This window comes from Delphinapterus leucas, chromosome 12 (genome assembly GCF_059928025.1).
Source record: "Delphinapterus leucas isolate spDelLeu-1000000601 "Yukka" chromosome 12, BTC_Dleu_Yukka2, whole genome shotgun sequence".
NCBI classification, from domain to species: domain Eukaryota; kingdom Metazoa; phylum Chordata; class Mammalia; order Artiodactyla; family Monodontidae; genus Delphinapterus; species Delphinapterus leucas.
In genome coordinates this window covers 39,329,840-39,345,725 of record NC_143140.1, presented here as the reverse complement: position 1 = coordinate 39,345,725, position 15,886 = coordinate 39,329,840, and the positions used below count along the sequence as shown (strand labels likewise).

At 40.1% G+C, this 15,886-nt stretch overlaps 1 protein-coding gene across 1 annotated transcript in view; it reads left to right on the top strand.

Annotated features, from left to right (window-relative positions):
• The window catches only part of SIM1 (SIM bHLH transcription factor 1), a 66,214-nt gene that overhangs the window by 39,276 nt on the left and 11,052 nt on the right, over positions 1-15,886 (top strand). The window contains exon 9 of the mRNA XM_022562475.2: positions 1,418-1,586. Coding sequence (XP_022418183.1) covers positions 1,418-1,586 — 169 coding nt within the window. The remainder of the gene's footprint in view (positions 1-1,417; positions 1,587-15,886) is intronic.

Here is a 15,886-nt window from a genome sequence, read left to right as displayed (position 1 = left end):
AGTGCTTGTGAGATAAAAAGAAATCAATTACTCAGGAGCAGCTCAGCTAGTTCTGGAACCTGAGAGAAAATGCTCCCACGAGTCCTCACAAAGAAGACTCTGAAACATTTTAGTCAGGCTGCCAGTGGGAAGGGGTGAGGAGTGAGCTGAGACTCCCCGCTGCCTGGAAGCAGCCCGAGGTGGTAGCTGGGGGCAGGGCCAAGCTGTCATCTGTAGTCCCTCAATGCCTCAGCAATACCTTTGTAACGAACTTTCTGAGATACACTCTTTATCCCGGTCATATCACAGTCTGCAGTTATTATGTTTATTTGTTTATTATTTCTTCTCCCCAATAGATTGTAATCTGCACAAGGGCAGGGACTCTAAATGCCTTATTTATCCTTTCATCTCCATATAGCACAAAGTCTGATATATATTAGGAGCCTAATAAATATTTACTGAATGAAGGAGTAAAAAGAACTGGTGGGAAAGTGTACCCTAAGGTAACTGAATTAGTTAGCCTGTTGAAAGGGATTTTTAAAAAATATATAATTTAATTTATTAATTAATTTATTTATTTTTGGCTGTGTTGGGTCTTCATTGCTGTGCGTGGGCTTTCTCTAGTTGCAGCGAGCGGGGGCTACTCTTCGTTGAGGTGTGCGGGCTTCTTGTTGTGGTGGCTTCTCTTGTTGCGAGCACGGGCTCTAGGCGAGCGCAGGCTTCAGTAATTGTGGCACGTGGGCTCAGTAGTTGTGGTTTGTGGGCTCTAGAGCGCAGGCTCAGTAGTTGGGGCGCACAGGCTTAGTTGCTCTGTGGCATGTGGGATCTTCCTGGACCAGGGCTTGAACCCGTGTCCCCTGCATTGACAGGTGGATTCTTAACCACTGCGCCACCAGGGAAGTCCCGAAAGGGATTTTTAACTAATAAGCTAGATACACTAGTTTGCTAGCCATACAAATATTTGGAATGTTTACGTAGAATGATTGATCTAGGAGCAGCTGATAGAAGACATTCTTCTTGCCCGTGATCAGATAGCATCAGATGGTCAATTGTCTATGGCACTCACCCCACACAGACAATTTTTAGAGTAAATTTTATAATCCATATCTTACCAGTGAGGACACAAAAGCTCAGCGAATTTGAATTATAGATTTATTTTCTACTTATATAAAAATAATGAAAAATGTATTTTTTAATCAAGACATCTTCATGAGTATATCATATAATTTAGCTGTGGTACCTGGGGCAGCTACATTCAGAGGCATTAGTTAAATGTTAGGCACTTCTAAAATAATCAAGGTGTTTGTGGAAACCAGTTACATGGTTAACTTTTTCTTGCTTCCTTTTTGAATATGAATGGCTGTCATTTCTGGTAAGAGAACATGTGTATCCATTTCCTGTGGTGGCCGATTAAGGGCTGTGTCTTCCCACCCTGCAGAGACACGGAATACAAAGGGCTGCAGCTCTCCCTGGATCAGATCTCAGCCTCCAAACCAGCCTTCTCCTATGCAGGCAGCTCCACTCCTGCCATGACTGACAGCAGAAAGGGGGCCAAGTCCAGGCTCTCCAGCTCAAAGTCAAAGTCCAGGACTTCCCCATACCCTCAGGTAGGTGCATGGCCATTTGGCCACTTCCTGTTTTTGTGACTTTCCTCTCACAGGAGAGGAAGTATTGAAGCTGTTTGGAATTAATTATCTGGCTTTAGTACATTTAAAACTTCTATAAATCTGGAAAGCTTTCTAAAAATATCTTCTTCCTTTAAAATAACTGTGCTAGTAAAAATTTGAAGTGATCTTGTGGTTTACTGCTTTTATATGAAGGTTGTGAGAGGCTTAGTGGCAGTCAGAGCCATAACTTTATTTCAAGGAGATTGGTCCTAAATTTTTTCCTCTACACTGATTAACCAGAAAGAAGTAGCCAGTATAGAAAAATATGGAAAACAAGAGCTTGATGTAGAAAATTGAATCTTAGGACAGGAACTGAAGTCAAAGGATAAATTGAGAGGTGGAGGCAAAAAGATCAAGGATACATTTCACCATGAGATTTGAGCACAGATGGACTATTTATGCGGAGGAATGAAACAAAGAGGGTCTTCCAGATGGCAGGAATGGTAGAAAAAGCAACCCTCTTCTCATCTTTGCAAGGTGGTGAGCTGATGAGACCCAGAGGAGGTATTCCAGAAACACTGCAAGGTACAAAGATGAGTCCTGATGCTCAGAAGGAAAAAAAGAATGTCTTTCTTCATTAGCCACTGAGATATAGAAGCTTGTCTGCATCAAGGTGTAGGGACAACTCTCTGCTGGCCTGAAGGAAGTGGGACAGAACTGAGGATTTCCCACACTCCATACCCTGTGACCGCCTCCACCTTTAAGGGTGCCACATCCAAATTCCTGCAGTTCATTAGAGTAACTCAGGAGATGATTCCTGGGCTAGTATAAAACCAAGCTGAATTCAGAGGCATTTCATCAAGGTGGTCTTTATCATTTGTGTTTCTAAATATATTTTTTTAAGTAAAAATGGCAAACCAGTGGGTCCAGAAACTATTATTTTCTTACTTATCAGAGCTATATTATTCTGTTGACTTCTACAAGTGGGCACTGCTTGAGGAAATGTCATTCATTGAACTAATGGTCACTAAGAAGCTACCATTTGCTAGATTATTTTAGCAGCTTGGTGTGCGAAGGTGAGAAGATCATGGGCCCCAAGGGACTGATGTCTGGTGCCACAGAGACCAGATTTCTTTACCCTGACAAAAGGGAGGGGAGTAGATGTGTGATGCCTGGAGATTTTTCTTTTTTCTTTTTTTTTTGTGGTACGCGGGCCTCTCACTGTTGTGGCCTCTCTCGTTGTGGAGCACAGGCTCCGGACGCGCAGGCTCAGCGGCCATGGCTCATGGGCCCAGCCGCTCCGCGGCATGTGGAATCTTCCCGGACCGGGGCATGAGCCCGTGTCCCCTGCATTGGCAGGCGGACTCTCAACCACTGCACCACCAGGGAAGCCCTAGACATTTTTCAATGTACACCCTCTTTTATGAGGACTGAGCACGTTACTTATAAAGTGCATTTTAGTTCAAGTCACTATGGAGGAGGAGTTGCTTCTTTTTATTGAATATCTGAGCAGCTTTTCTTATTACTATCTTGTACCTTGGGAAAAGAGTTTTACTGTCTCTGTTTAGTACTTGGAAGGATGAATTACTCCTTTGGGTAATTCTATCCTTATATGGATAGGAGTGCTGGACACTTAGATGAAAGGAGAATTTAAATTAGGAAATACTAAGTTAAGAAGGAGTTTGTCCATTGTTATATAGAAATTAAGCCACAAAAACAAAATCTCCCCACTGGACTTCCAAAACCTCATTGCCTATGTTTTCTTTCATACTCAGCTCTTAAGTCTAAAATTTCTTTAGTTTACTCTAATTGTAGACCACCTACACATTTTTAAAAAAATGTTTTAACTGACATTAGACTGCTCCTTGTGTTTATGTGGGGAGGAGTTAATTTGAAAGTTGTACATGTTTCATAGTTTTAAAAAAAAGCAATGCAGAAGAGTGGAAAGTAGAAAATCACCCACTGTTTCCTCCTTTTCCCTCTCCAAAATGGTGGTTTCTTCTAGAAATATTCTATGATGTATCTATAAAAATCAATCACATGCACACACATATATCAACATAGGGTTTCTCTTGACTTTTTTGTGTTCATTTTTGTGATTAATACTTATATAAATGTAATCCTTAGAATTTTGGCCCTATGTCTCATTTGAGATCTCAGTCATGAATTAAGTTCACTTAACATTTATGTGCCTAGTAAAGGTTATTCTTTAATTATGTTTGCTTTAGATAATCATGGTGCTAGGTCAATCATTGACTGAGTTTCTAGTACATGGGCTACTAATATGTAGAAATCAGAAATGGAAAACAGTCTTGCTTTCAAGGAGCCACCTGTGTAGACAGAAAAAGGAACAGTCTTTGCAGTGAATTGTCATGGGGTGAGCAGAGGGTCCTCTGGGGACACAGTGGAAAAGCGTGACATCCAGGACAAACTCATCTGTTTCTGCTGGAAGAAAACAACTCAGTACCACCATCTTGGATTTTAAATCCTCAGAAATTTTAAAGAAAAAAATAATTTAGCTTCTCAAAAGTCTTATTTGGTCCAAATTGCCCTTATATTATTATCTTTTATTATTTTTTTTTAATTTATTTATATTTTTTGGCTGCATTGGGTCTTCGTTGCTGCACACAGACTTTCTCTAGTTGTGGCGAGCGAGAGGTACTCTTTGTTGCGGTGCGCGGGCTTCTCATGACGGTGGCTTCTCTTGTTGTGGAGCACGGGCCCTAGGCGTGCAGGCTTTAGCAGTTGTGGCACATGGGCTCAGTAGTTGTGGCTCGCGGGCTCTAGAGTGCAGGCTCAGTAGTTGTGGCGTACGGGCTTAGTTGCTCTGTGGCATGTGGGATCCTCCCGACCAGGGCTCGAACCCGTGTCCCCCGCATTGGCAGGCGGATTCTTAACCACTGCGCCACCAGGGAAGTCCCGCCCTTATATTATTAAGGAGTACTCATTCTTCAGTTTTCTTGCATCATTGCTCTTATGTGTCTTAGATTCAGTAAATGCTAGCTGAGTGCCTACATCAGAAAGATGCTACACTGGCCATTGTGATGAATGAGGGTAGAGGGTAGGTGTTGGGTAGAAGGTGCTAGAATATAAAGAAATGGTATAAGAAATGCCCTTAAGTGTTGCAGTACAGTTGGAATGATAAGTTATATACTAGGATAAGGAGTGTATAGAAGATGATGTATACAAAAGGCTTTAGGAGTGGTGTCAGCCTGGATGACTGGGGAGGGTGTTGACCTGGTTTTGAGGGTAGAATTCAGGTATATGCACATAAGGGAAAGGAGAGGACACTTCAGAAAGACCAAGATTCTGAAGAGATGCAGGAACACACTGTTAGTGTGACTGGGCCTTTGGGTGAAGTGGGGTAGGGTAGGTCCCTGTGGATAAGGCCAAGGGGTTATATGTTTGGAAGCATTCATTGATTAGTGCCAATATCTACTAGGCCAAGGAGTTTAGATTTTGCTGTGTGGAAAACCAGTAAAGGCTTTGAACAGGAAATGAGAGCATTAAGGTGGTGGAAGCAAGGCAGACTACTCGAGATACTCGTTTTAGTAGTTTTGATGTGAGTCTAGGAAGGTCTGAGCTAAAGTTCTCAGCTGAAGTAAAAAGCATCGTAGAGGAAGGATGAATAAAATTATTTTTATCCTTGGCTGCTTGTTCTTCTTCTCATCGTAGATGTATTTTGATCGTTATAGATTTATTTTGAAATTATATTTTAAAGCTTACATTTTTTAGTTAATGACACACTTACACTGAATTTCCCTTTATATTTTAACAGACCCATAATAAATACATTTTTATTCACTGAATGGTCAAGCTTTGCATGGTATTTAATTTTAACTGCTTTTGCCTCTTCTCAAAAATAAAGAGAAAATCTTTTATTTTTTGTTATTTCCATGTTTACATATTTTTAGCATGCAAATTCTCCTCAGGTTTTTTCAAGAGGCCATTTCCAGAGCAAAATTGAGCTCGTAGAGTAACATCTTGTACCTTTTATTAGTTATGAAATGGTGATTTAATGATTCTATCAATATTATTTATTAGGCTTTTTGCTCTATTATATATTAGGCATATCTAGAAATTTCTAACAGACGTTCGAAGCATGGCAAACAGCAACATTGCTTTTTGGAATTATCTAGGCACCCTTATTTGAAGACGTGAGACATGCACAAATTGTAATGAGCTGCCATCACCGAGTTTGTCTGCAGTAGTAGATGAACTTTCAGGTCCCCTCCTGGTATGAGATGCCCTTGGGAATAACTTGATTATATTATAGTCACTTAATGAAAGACTGAATCACCTTTGTACCTCTATGTATTACTCGGGACAAGAGAGGTCAAAATGGAATTGTTTTGAATGGTTTTGGAAAAATTGTTGTAAGAAATATTATAGATAACTTCCAAAGATTCTGCAGCTAGCTACTGTGCTGCTGTAGAGCTATCTTACTACTATGACAGTTGTATTTTATTGTTATTGAGTTTATATTCATGAAAATAGCAACTTATTTTTTTCACAGTTCTGTTGAATTAGAAATGTTGAGCTTATAGAATTTATCTTTCAGATCTTATCTCTAGCAATTGTTAGCAGCAATTGCTAGAGTCTTTTTCACCTATTTTTATGGAACTAGTCATGGCTACTCTAATGCAGTTGGAAGTTATCCTGCCATAGTTTAGCCACGTCAATCATGAATAAACTGTCTCCTGATTCCAGTTTCCTTTTAAACTTCTCCTCTTGGCATGTTTATAGTTGTTACGTTTATTAGAGACAGTGCGTGCCCTCCGGTTTTATTGCATCATTCTGTCCTTCTCTTGCTTTTTCCCTAGTCAGTAATAAGCAATACACTATATAATTCTGTAATAACAGTGCATGCATAAAACCATGTATGCTTCTGAAACCTGAAAATATTTAATCTCTTGTTACAGATACACTGTAACACTTGCAGGTTTAACTTCACATCTGTTACTTTAAATAATCCCATAGAACCCTCTTAATTTTCACTGCCAGCAATCTGGTTTCCTTTTGGTGAAGGTAGAAACTCTCTCCCTGCAAAGGTTCTTTCTGGCCTCAAAAAAAAAAATACATCAGTGACTGCTATGCTGACTTTTTAGGCTACAGAGAACAGAAGGACCAAGAATTTCTCAAGTGTAGTTTTCCCTTACACATAGTAATTTTATATCTACCGGGATAGATGTCCTTCATTCATGTTTTATGTTACATGAAAACATGTAATCCTTGACCATTACCAACGACAAAAACTTTAATGCATCATGCAAAAAAAAAAAAAAAAAAAAAGGTTATCTTCTCTGAAATTCTTACACTGCAGGCTTGTTTATATTTTCTGGCCATGTCTAAACTTCAGATATCTTCTCTTCTATAGAAATCGCAGGAGATTATTAAAGTGGACCCTTATGGTCTTTTTAGATTGTCTTCATAAATAAACCTCTAAGTATTATTTTAGAAAGCACTTCACTCAGTAAGGTGAGACCTCTGTGTTACAGATTTGTACTTTGGTTTTTACCAACTCTTGCATTTAGTTAAATATTTATTATGTGCACTAAAATGCTAAAGGTGGGCCCTTAAGGAACCATGTCCATGGTCTCACTGGGGAGGCAAGACCAACATTTTAGAGAGGAATTGTAAGATGTGGCTGGTCATGGGACCTCCAGGCCCCTGCAGCTGCCTTTTCATTCCCTTGGCACATGGTTGGGGGAGGGGCAGACTCCCCATTAATCAGCCTCCTTATACCCCCAAATTTACCTTCCACTACCCTGCTTCTCTCTCTTCACTCAGCCACATGGGTTTCAGGAGGAACCTGGGGCCTTGTTTGAAATAGGCCAGTGAAGTCTGCTAAAAAGCACACACAAATTTGCTGAGGGGATGTGCAAGGTCAAGGAACGGTCTGATTAAGTGAGTCTGCAGAGAAAGTTGACATTTTAGGAGGTGTGATGGATAGAATGGGTGATGACATGGAAGGAAATAACAATGGGACCAGGCAAAAGTGGTTGCTTCTAGGACAGTCTACCTGCCATTACAGGGAACTTCTTTGTCCTTCACCTTGCTTGGGAGCACGATAGTATAAATATTTGTAAAGGTAAGGTAACTATTTATGGTAGATAACTAGGTATATGGGATTCGAAATAGGACCAAAAGATGATATACTTTCTTGCTAAATAGTTTACTCAAGGAGGCAGATATCGCAAACAACACTGTTTCATTGGTGTTTACTAAAACATACGATATATAATGATATGTGTTGTGTAAAATGCATTCCCAATAGTGAGAATCCAATGATGACAAATCTCACACAAATTGAAATAAACAGATGGCTGTGTTTACTCACATTAGATTTATATATTAGGCAGCAGGACTTCATTGAATAAGAAAAGACCAATGAGAAGAAAAAAATGAAAAAAGTGGCATGAATGAGACTTTGCAAAAATTATAAGATGAAAGGAAGAAAATTTGGAGGCAGTAAATGGGGACTTTAAGATCCTTGAGGACAGGAGATGTTACCCTTGATAACAAGATTGCCTTGGGCACCCAAAAGCCCTCAGGACATATTGAGTGAGTGGGTAAATGAATTGATGGATGAGCCCACCAAGGTGAAGTTGATAAGATAGGTGGATAAAGAAACAGAGGAGAGATGAGATGACCTGGGTATACAGCCCTTTCTCCAGAGGCTTACAGATTCAGTGGGGGAGATAAAAACGTAAATGGATAATTTAAACACAGCATAGTATGTATGTGATAAAGGCATGTGTTGGCAGTGGTGTAGCTATGGTGGTGTGTGTTGGGGGCTCACCTGTCCTTCCAGCAGTGAACTGGAGGAGGGAATTGGGGGCTGACAGTGAGAGAACAAATAGCCTCTAAGCTTAGAGACCTTCATGCCATGGGGAGTTTCCAGCAGGTTCAAATTTATTCCTATTTTCAAGGTTTGCAGTGAGCTGCAGGTTGACAGTTAATAAAGCCCTGAACCCCTTGGGTGCACCCTCAAGGACCAGACTCATGCTCCATCTCTAGCTGTGCTCTCCCCCCCTCACCCATTTACCCTTCTCCTCCCATTGCCTGTGTCCCAGGAGCTCCCTCACTCTGGAGGAGTGCAGCGCATCTTAATTTTCTCTCCACTTTGGAAAATTTTCCTCTCCAGTCTTCCCTGCTTCTCAGATTGACCTTAAAAGAGCACTGATCAGTGTTTGGAGACTTGCCACAGTCCTAGCTGTCACTCAAGGTCACCTATAATTGGGTCCTAAATTACCTGCACCCTCTGATCTGGCCAGACTTCTCTGCTCACTATTTGCTGAACACCTTGTCCTTTCCTGCTTCCATGCTTGTGCTTATGCATTTACTTCTGCCTGCATTGCCTCTATTTTTCAAAATTCTGACTATCTTCTAAGGCCTGGATTGAATGCTGCCTCTTTCATGAAATATAACTGAGTTATATTTCTCCCTTGTGCCTCCATTTATAATAATCTATCTTCTCCTGCCTTCTAGATATGTCAGATCTCCTCTCTTGGACTATAATATCTTTGAAAGTAGTTAACAATGTCTACTTCATACCCACCCCCAACCTTGCCCCAGCATCTAGTATGGTGTCCTCCACATATTCACTCACTAAATGTTAATGAAATGAATGAATGGATAAGTAAATACAATAAAAAATTATGCAGATACTTAGCTGGTTGCCTATAGAGACATAAAAACCCCAAGTAGGGAAAATATTCTGCTACTATGGAATTTATAACCTATGTAAAGAGGCAAAAGATACACATGAAAAACAACCTAAGGATGGTTTCATAAATGCCGAATCTTGCAGTACAAATCAAACACCTACCTGCTGAGGGGGAATTAAATGTGGTAGAATCTAGAGGCTCTTTCAAGAGTAAAACTTTGAATGAGCACTCTGGCTCACATTCTAGGGAAGAGAACAGTCCACATCCTGTCCTGAAGTGGGCTTTCTAGTCTCCACGTCTCCACTGTGATCTCCATTGCAACAATGGAGAGAGGTGACAACTGATATTAGCTCTGTGTGTGTATGTGTGTGTTTTGGTTACAAAATAATTGCCCTGATGTGAGTGTCTGTACAAGAAATGCCATTTGGCTCTGTCTTCCATCTCAGGAACCTGTCTTTGTTTACGGGCTCAGCCCTAGTTCCAGGGCCCACTTCCATGATCAGTAGACACTTTCTATTTTTTTTTTTTTTTTTTTTTTTGCGGTACACGGGGCTTTCGCTGTTGTGGCCTCTCCTGTTGCGGAGCACAGGCTCCGGACGCGCAGGCTCAGCGGCCATGGCTCACGGGCCCAGCCGCTCCGCGGCATGTGGGATCTTCCTGGACCGGGGCACGAACCCGTGTCCCCTGCATCAGCAGGCGGACTCTCAGCCACTGCGCCACCAGGGAAGCCCAGTAGACACTTTCTAGATCACTCTCTTATTCTTTAATAATCTATGTGCCTTTTCGGTGCTACACCTTTATATCTAGGAGCGATCGATTTCTTCCATAAGAAAGGGAAAAGTCTTAAATTTTTGGTTTCTTTGTTTAGTTGGTTTGGTTTTTGACCTTTGAACACAAAAGGCCTTGTGAGGGTAATGTTCCTTCATGGTGTGTCTTGACCCTTAGCTCCTCCTCTACCTGATCCCCACTGTCTTTGTCCCGTGCCAGGCTCTTCAGAGCAGGACATCACATTTAGACTGCTTCATCCCTCCTTATTGTCCTTTCAGTCTCTGAGTCAGAGTAAGCTTCCTGAAATATCATTTACATCGTGTACCTCCCACCCCAAGCCCTACTTAAAAACCTACAGAGGCTCAGTGTTGGTTATAGTATGAAGTCTGATCTCCACAATCGGCCCAGGCTACGTCTTTGCCTCTTCCAGCCACCTCTAGCCCCACCACATCAATTCTCCATTCTAGCTGTGTACTCGCCCTAAGGACACCTTTCCTGTTGAGCTTCTTAAATCCTACCCACCCACCAAAGCACAGCTGCAGCCCACCTCTCATCTCCCCAGATCCCTGGCTATAAGGCATAATTCATGTTAAACACGTCTCTGTTTCATAATGTAGGATGGTTTGGATCTAGGGGAGAGTTAGTGTCCAAAACGACATTGAGCAGTGGGCAAAGCAGCTGTGCTAAATCAGATGGAACGCCTCTGCTTCTGGCTTAATGGAAATGAAGGCTGGAATTTGTGATTCTGCTCTGCAGCTGAACAGAGGAGAAGGGGGGAATGGCTGAATCCACCATCACGATGTGCCTGGAGAAATTTATTTTAACAAAACCTATAAAATCAAATTTTATTAAAACTAAATAGTGAAATTAAAGACAGCAATGCCTTATTTGACAGTGCTTGGTGGGATCTGACCCACTCATAACGGGACCTTTGTAGAGTTAAGGAAGTTGGATTTGGATATCTTTGTCTAAGAAATTGAGATTTCTTTAATTCTTCCGTCTTTCACAGATTTTTAGGAAACTTCTTTAAGCATATTGTAGCGCACTGAATTGCAGTGTTTTCCTGGAAGGTCAAGGTCTGGACGTATATTATTTAATACATAGCTTATGCTCTTTTAGTTTTCCTTATTATTTTACTGTGCTTGGCTTAGAAGATGAGAAGGTAGATCCATCCTTCCATTTACAGACACCAGTTTGAAATTGATTAACTCAGTAGAGGGCCTTTGAGCTTCAATTTCTTTTTACAAAATTACAAATCTGATATATCTCCTCTTTTAGTATGCAGAAGGCCGGTGATACGCCTGCCAATCTGTTGGCCCAGTTCTAGGACACTGCCAAGAGCAGCTTGGGCAGCCGTCCTTTGTCCAAACTCAGAATAAACCAATGGAAGGCCAAATAAAGCAGCAGTAAGGGGTTGGAGCAGGTGGCGCCACCTGTATCCATCTAATTCAAGCCCATCTAATCTGCCACTTATATGTGAAAAATCAGAGAGTGAGTCAGAGTATCAGTGAAAAGATGGATGTGGTTCTGGCTTATGCTCAAAGCCCATCATGGAATAAGATTACCATTAAAACTAGTGCTACTGGTCCTGGAAACCCAGGATTTATCCAATGAGCTAGAGCCATTTCTATATTACCTATGCAAGTTGGGATATTCTTGATCATTTACAGCTGTGTGTGCCAGGACATAAAGGGCCTAATTAAATGTTTATTACCTGTTTAAAATCTTCAGTGCAATGAAGATGCCTGCCAGCCTTTAGGACTTTACCTTCGGATTTATAAGAGGATGTGGATTGTGGATTTCATGGTTGGGAACAGCTCTCTCCATATGGAACCTTATAGGAGAGTCCTTATAGAGTTACACTGGAGGAAAACTGGCCTCTGGTTCTGAGTGCTGATTCCCTTCCAGCTGCATGTCAACCTGACAGCCAATGAGATGTCGACTATGCTTACTTTTCTGTGAGAAAAATGAGTGAACCAAATCCCAGGAACATTTTTGTAACTGTTGGTGGGGTGTTGGATTAAGAGAAGCCCTAAGTCATTTCAAACCACATTTGAGGCATATTAAAAAACTTCTCATGTTTCTACTTCATGAAATATATCAGGAACTTACAGGTATGAAAGATTTCTCACCAGAATATTCTTTGAGCTAAAAATAACTAAAATGTGGATTAAAGGTAAAAACAACATCACAGTAAATAACAGATTATACTATAAGTGGAGCAAATCATAACAATAATGAGTGAAAATCTTGTGAACCATTCTTAAAAATTGATTTTGAGAAGATGACAATTTATACCATTTTCTAAAATGAGGGGAGAAATGGCCAAAATATTTAAAATTTTTAGTAATTGAATTTTGAGTCAGTATTTGCTTTCGAATTATTTACAGTGTAAATGGAAATATTTATTGCTCAGTTCCTCTAGTGAAGCCATCCTTGACTCTGGAATGTGACTCAAGATTGATATTTTTTCCTTTTAAAATGTATTCTCTAATTTTTCTTGAAGGTCTCCTTCCTTACAATTTCTAGGTAGTAAAATTTTTCAAGTCAGAAATGGAATCTATTATTTGACTGCTGTTGAGTTACAGTATCACAGGCAAATGTTTTCAGTCTGCCTCCCAGATTAGCAAAATAACTTGCATAATTGTCATTTTAAAATGCATTTGATTTTGACATTAGTTTTTCTCTTACCCTTATGTTTATCGTTGAGAAGACCCCCGGCAATTTCCAATGTGTGTAAGCCAAAGCCGTTCTTTACAGTAAACACGACTCCTGTTCAAGGGAAGCATCCCCAGCAGTGGGGGTTATTTTAATGGACATGCTGTATTACTTTAATCTAACCCTTTTACCATCTGTTCTTCCCATAACAGTGAATGAAAAAAAAAAGGGACATATTTTATGTTTCAGGGTTACATTAGTAAAAAGTAAGATAAAAGTGATTTAAAAGCATGCATATGTTCTTAGTACAATGCAGTCTGCATCTGTGATGTTTTTTCTCATGGTTCAGATACAAATCAAGAGGAAAGCTGCTCATGCCCGATAGAGTGAAAGTTTTTCATGGAAAACAGGACTTTACCATAAGAGGGTCTCTCTCTATATTTTACAGCTAAAAATGATAAAAATAAAAACCTCAGTGAGCTGCCAGAATAAAAATAGATAACTGTAGCATCTATTGTTGGAACATCTGGTATTTTTCCTGAGTTGGATTGCTGCTGCCACATCCAGATGAATGCAGAGCACCTGTCTGGAACATGCTCTTGAGGCAGGAATGAATCTCATGACTGTTTTCAAAAGGGGAATATCTGTGTTGTAATTGTGGTGGAAGAACGCTTCAGTGCTATGAGGACGTAACCGAGGCTGTGTGGTGTTGGTCTACTGGAGTGTAGAGGTTGGAGAAAACCCCCTTTGTAAGAACATGCTTAGGGACCTGGGATCCATTCCTGCATAGAGGGTAGGACACTGCTGTCTTTGTTATCTAGGTACCTAAGTCTAGATGAGTCCAGGATTCTGGAAGGAGTAAGGGCTCTGGAATTGCATCTCTCCTCTTAAACTTCCTAATCATGTGAACTTGGGCAGTTCTGTTTTTTTTTTTTTGAGCTTCATTTGCTGCATCAGTAAAGGGATTAATGATACTTTTAAGATGTTGTGAGCATTTAATAAGATAATGTCTGTGGGATCTCAGTATGGTGACCAGAGCATAGCAAGTATTTGATAATGGTAGCTATCGTTATTGTCATGGGCATTAGTTAGCATAGGCAAATCATATGGTAAATTGCCTCTTAGTCATAGCTCACTTTCCCTTCCCAAGCAGCTACAGTGTTAAAAGTGATAGCTCCCTTCTTTGAACTCCTAAACGGCACTGTTTTTTTCTTCATTCAGGCCCTTGCCATTTTTCAACTTGTATTAACGTTATGTTCTGTGGGTTATTTATACCCCTCCTAATATGAACACCTTGAAGGTGGGGCTGTATTTCTCACATCACTTGGCACACTGCCTTGCAAATACTAGGTACTCAATAAATATTAGAATGAATCATAGAATGAATTATTATAAATAGTTCCCATTGAATGCATATAAAACCCCAGCTGATGGCTCAGACCTTTAACCGGATGAGGTATCAGTCTCTTCTAGAAAGAATGATTCTTTCATGAGCCCTGAATCTCAGAGAGGAGCTGGGGCATGTGGCTGGCATCTGACATCCATTTCTGGCAGGCATCCAAGCTCTTTGCCGGTCAACGTTAGCCCACCTTTGGTGGGTGACATTTGGTTTCATAGTTATTAGAACCAGGGCATCCTTCGTCTAATTTTTTTTTTTTTTTTTGGCCGTGCGTCATGTGGGATCTTAGTTCCCTGACCAGGGATGGAACCCGCGCCCCCCGCAGTGGAAGTGCGGAGTCTTAACCACTGGACTGCCAGGGAAGTCCCCTGACTCATTTTTAAATTTACCAATATGAAAGCCTGTTTTGAAAATTAAATTTTAAATAAGAAATAGGGGTAAATTAAGGTGCAGAGTATTCATAATAGTAACAACTTTTCTAAGAAAGAGAAACAGAGGTTTCCACAAAATTAACCAAAAATTAGTTTCAGTGAACTTTCTTTGTTGATGTAACCTAATTAAAATAGGGAATCAAATCATTCAGTTTCTTAGCTTTAAACAAAGGAGGAAGTGTTGTTACCTTTTCAAAGGAAGAAGAGCAGATATTCTATAGCTCCTAAAATGTGATTTTGTTTTACCTGAAAATAGTCTAGATATCAACAATTGCTAGGAGAACCAACCACAGGTTCCAGCTAGCTAATCGATCATGAGTGTCACTCTCTCTCCACCCTTAAAACAGATCTGTGGGCTTTTAGTCAAAGTTTAAGTGATAAGAATCGTTGGTACCAAAGAGCAGTTCAACTCTGAAAATCAGAGCATTTGGAAGAAAAGGCCCTAATGTTTAAGTGATTGGCCAGTGGCCTGATTACTTTTTGCAGCTGGGATGTTGATTTTTTAAAAAATTTTTATATTGAAGTATAGTTGATTCACAATATTGTGTTGGTTTCAGACGTACAGCAATTGTGATTCAGTTATATGTATATATAATATATTTCAGATTATTTCCATTATAGTTTGTTATAAGATTTTGAATATAGTTCCCTGTGCTATACAGTAAATCCTTGTTGCTTATCTATTTTATGTATAATAGCTTATATCTGTTAATCCCATACTCCTAATTTATCCCCCCCCTTTTCCCTTTGGTAACCATAAGTTTGTTTTTTGTGTCTGTGAGTCTGTTTCTGTTTTGTATATAGATTCATTTGCATTATTTTTTAGATTTCACATATAGGTGATATCATATGATACTTGTCTTTGTCTGAGTTGCTTCACTTAATATGATATTTTCTTGGTCCATCCATGTTGCTGTAAATGGCAATATTACATTCTTTCTTATGACTGAGTAATATTCCATTGTAAATATACACCACATCTTCTTAAACAGATCATCTGTTGATGGGCACTTGGGTTGTTTCCATGTCTTGGCCTATTGTAAATAATGCTGCCATGAACATTGGGGTGCAAGTATCTTTTCAAATTAGAGTTTTTATTTTTCCCAGATGTATACTCAGGAGTGGGATTGCAGGGCCATATGGTAGTTCTATTTTTTGTTTTTTAAGGGACCTCCATACTGTTTTCCATAGTAGCTGCACCAATTTACATTCCCACCAACAGTGCACAAGGGTTCCCTTTTCTTCACAAGAGATGTGGATTTCTTTATCCTTTAACATACATGTTTTATCTCTGGCATGCCTGTAGGATGGGACTGAAAATATGGCCTCTAGATCAGCCGTCCCCAACCTCTTTGGCACCAGGGACCGGTTTCG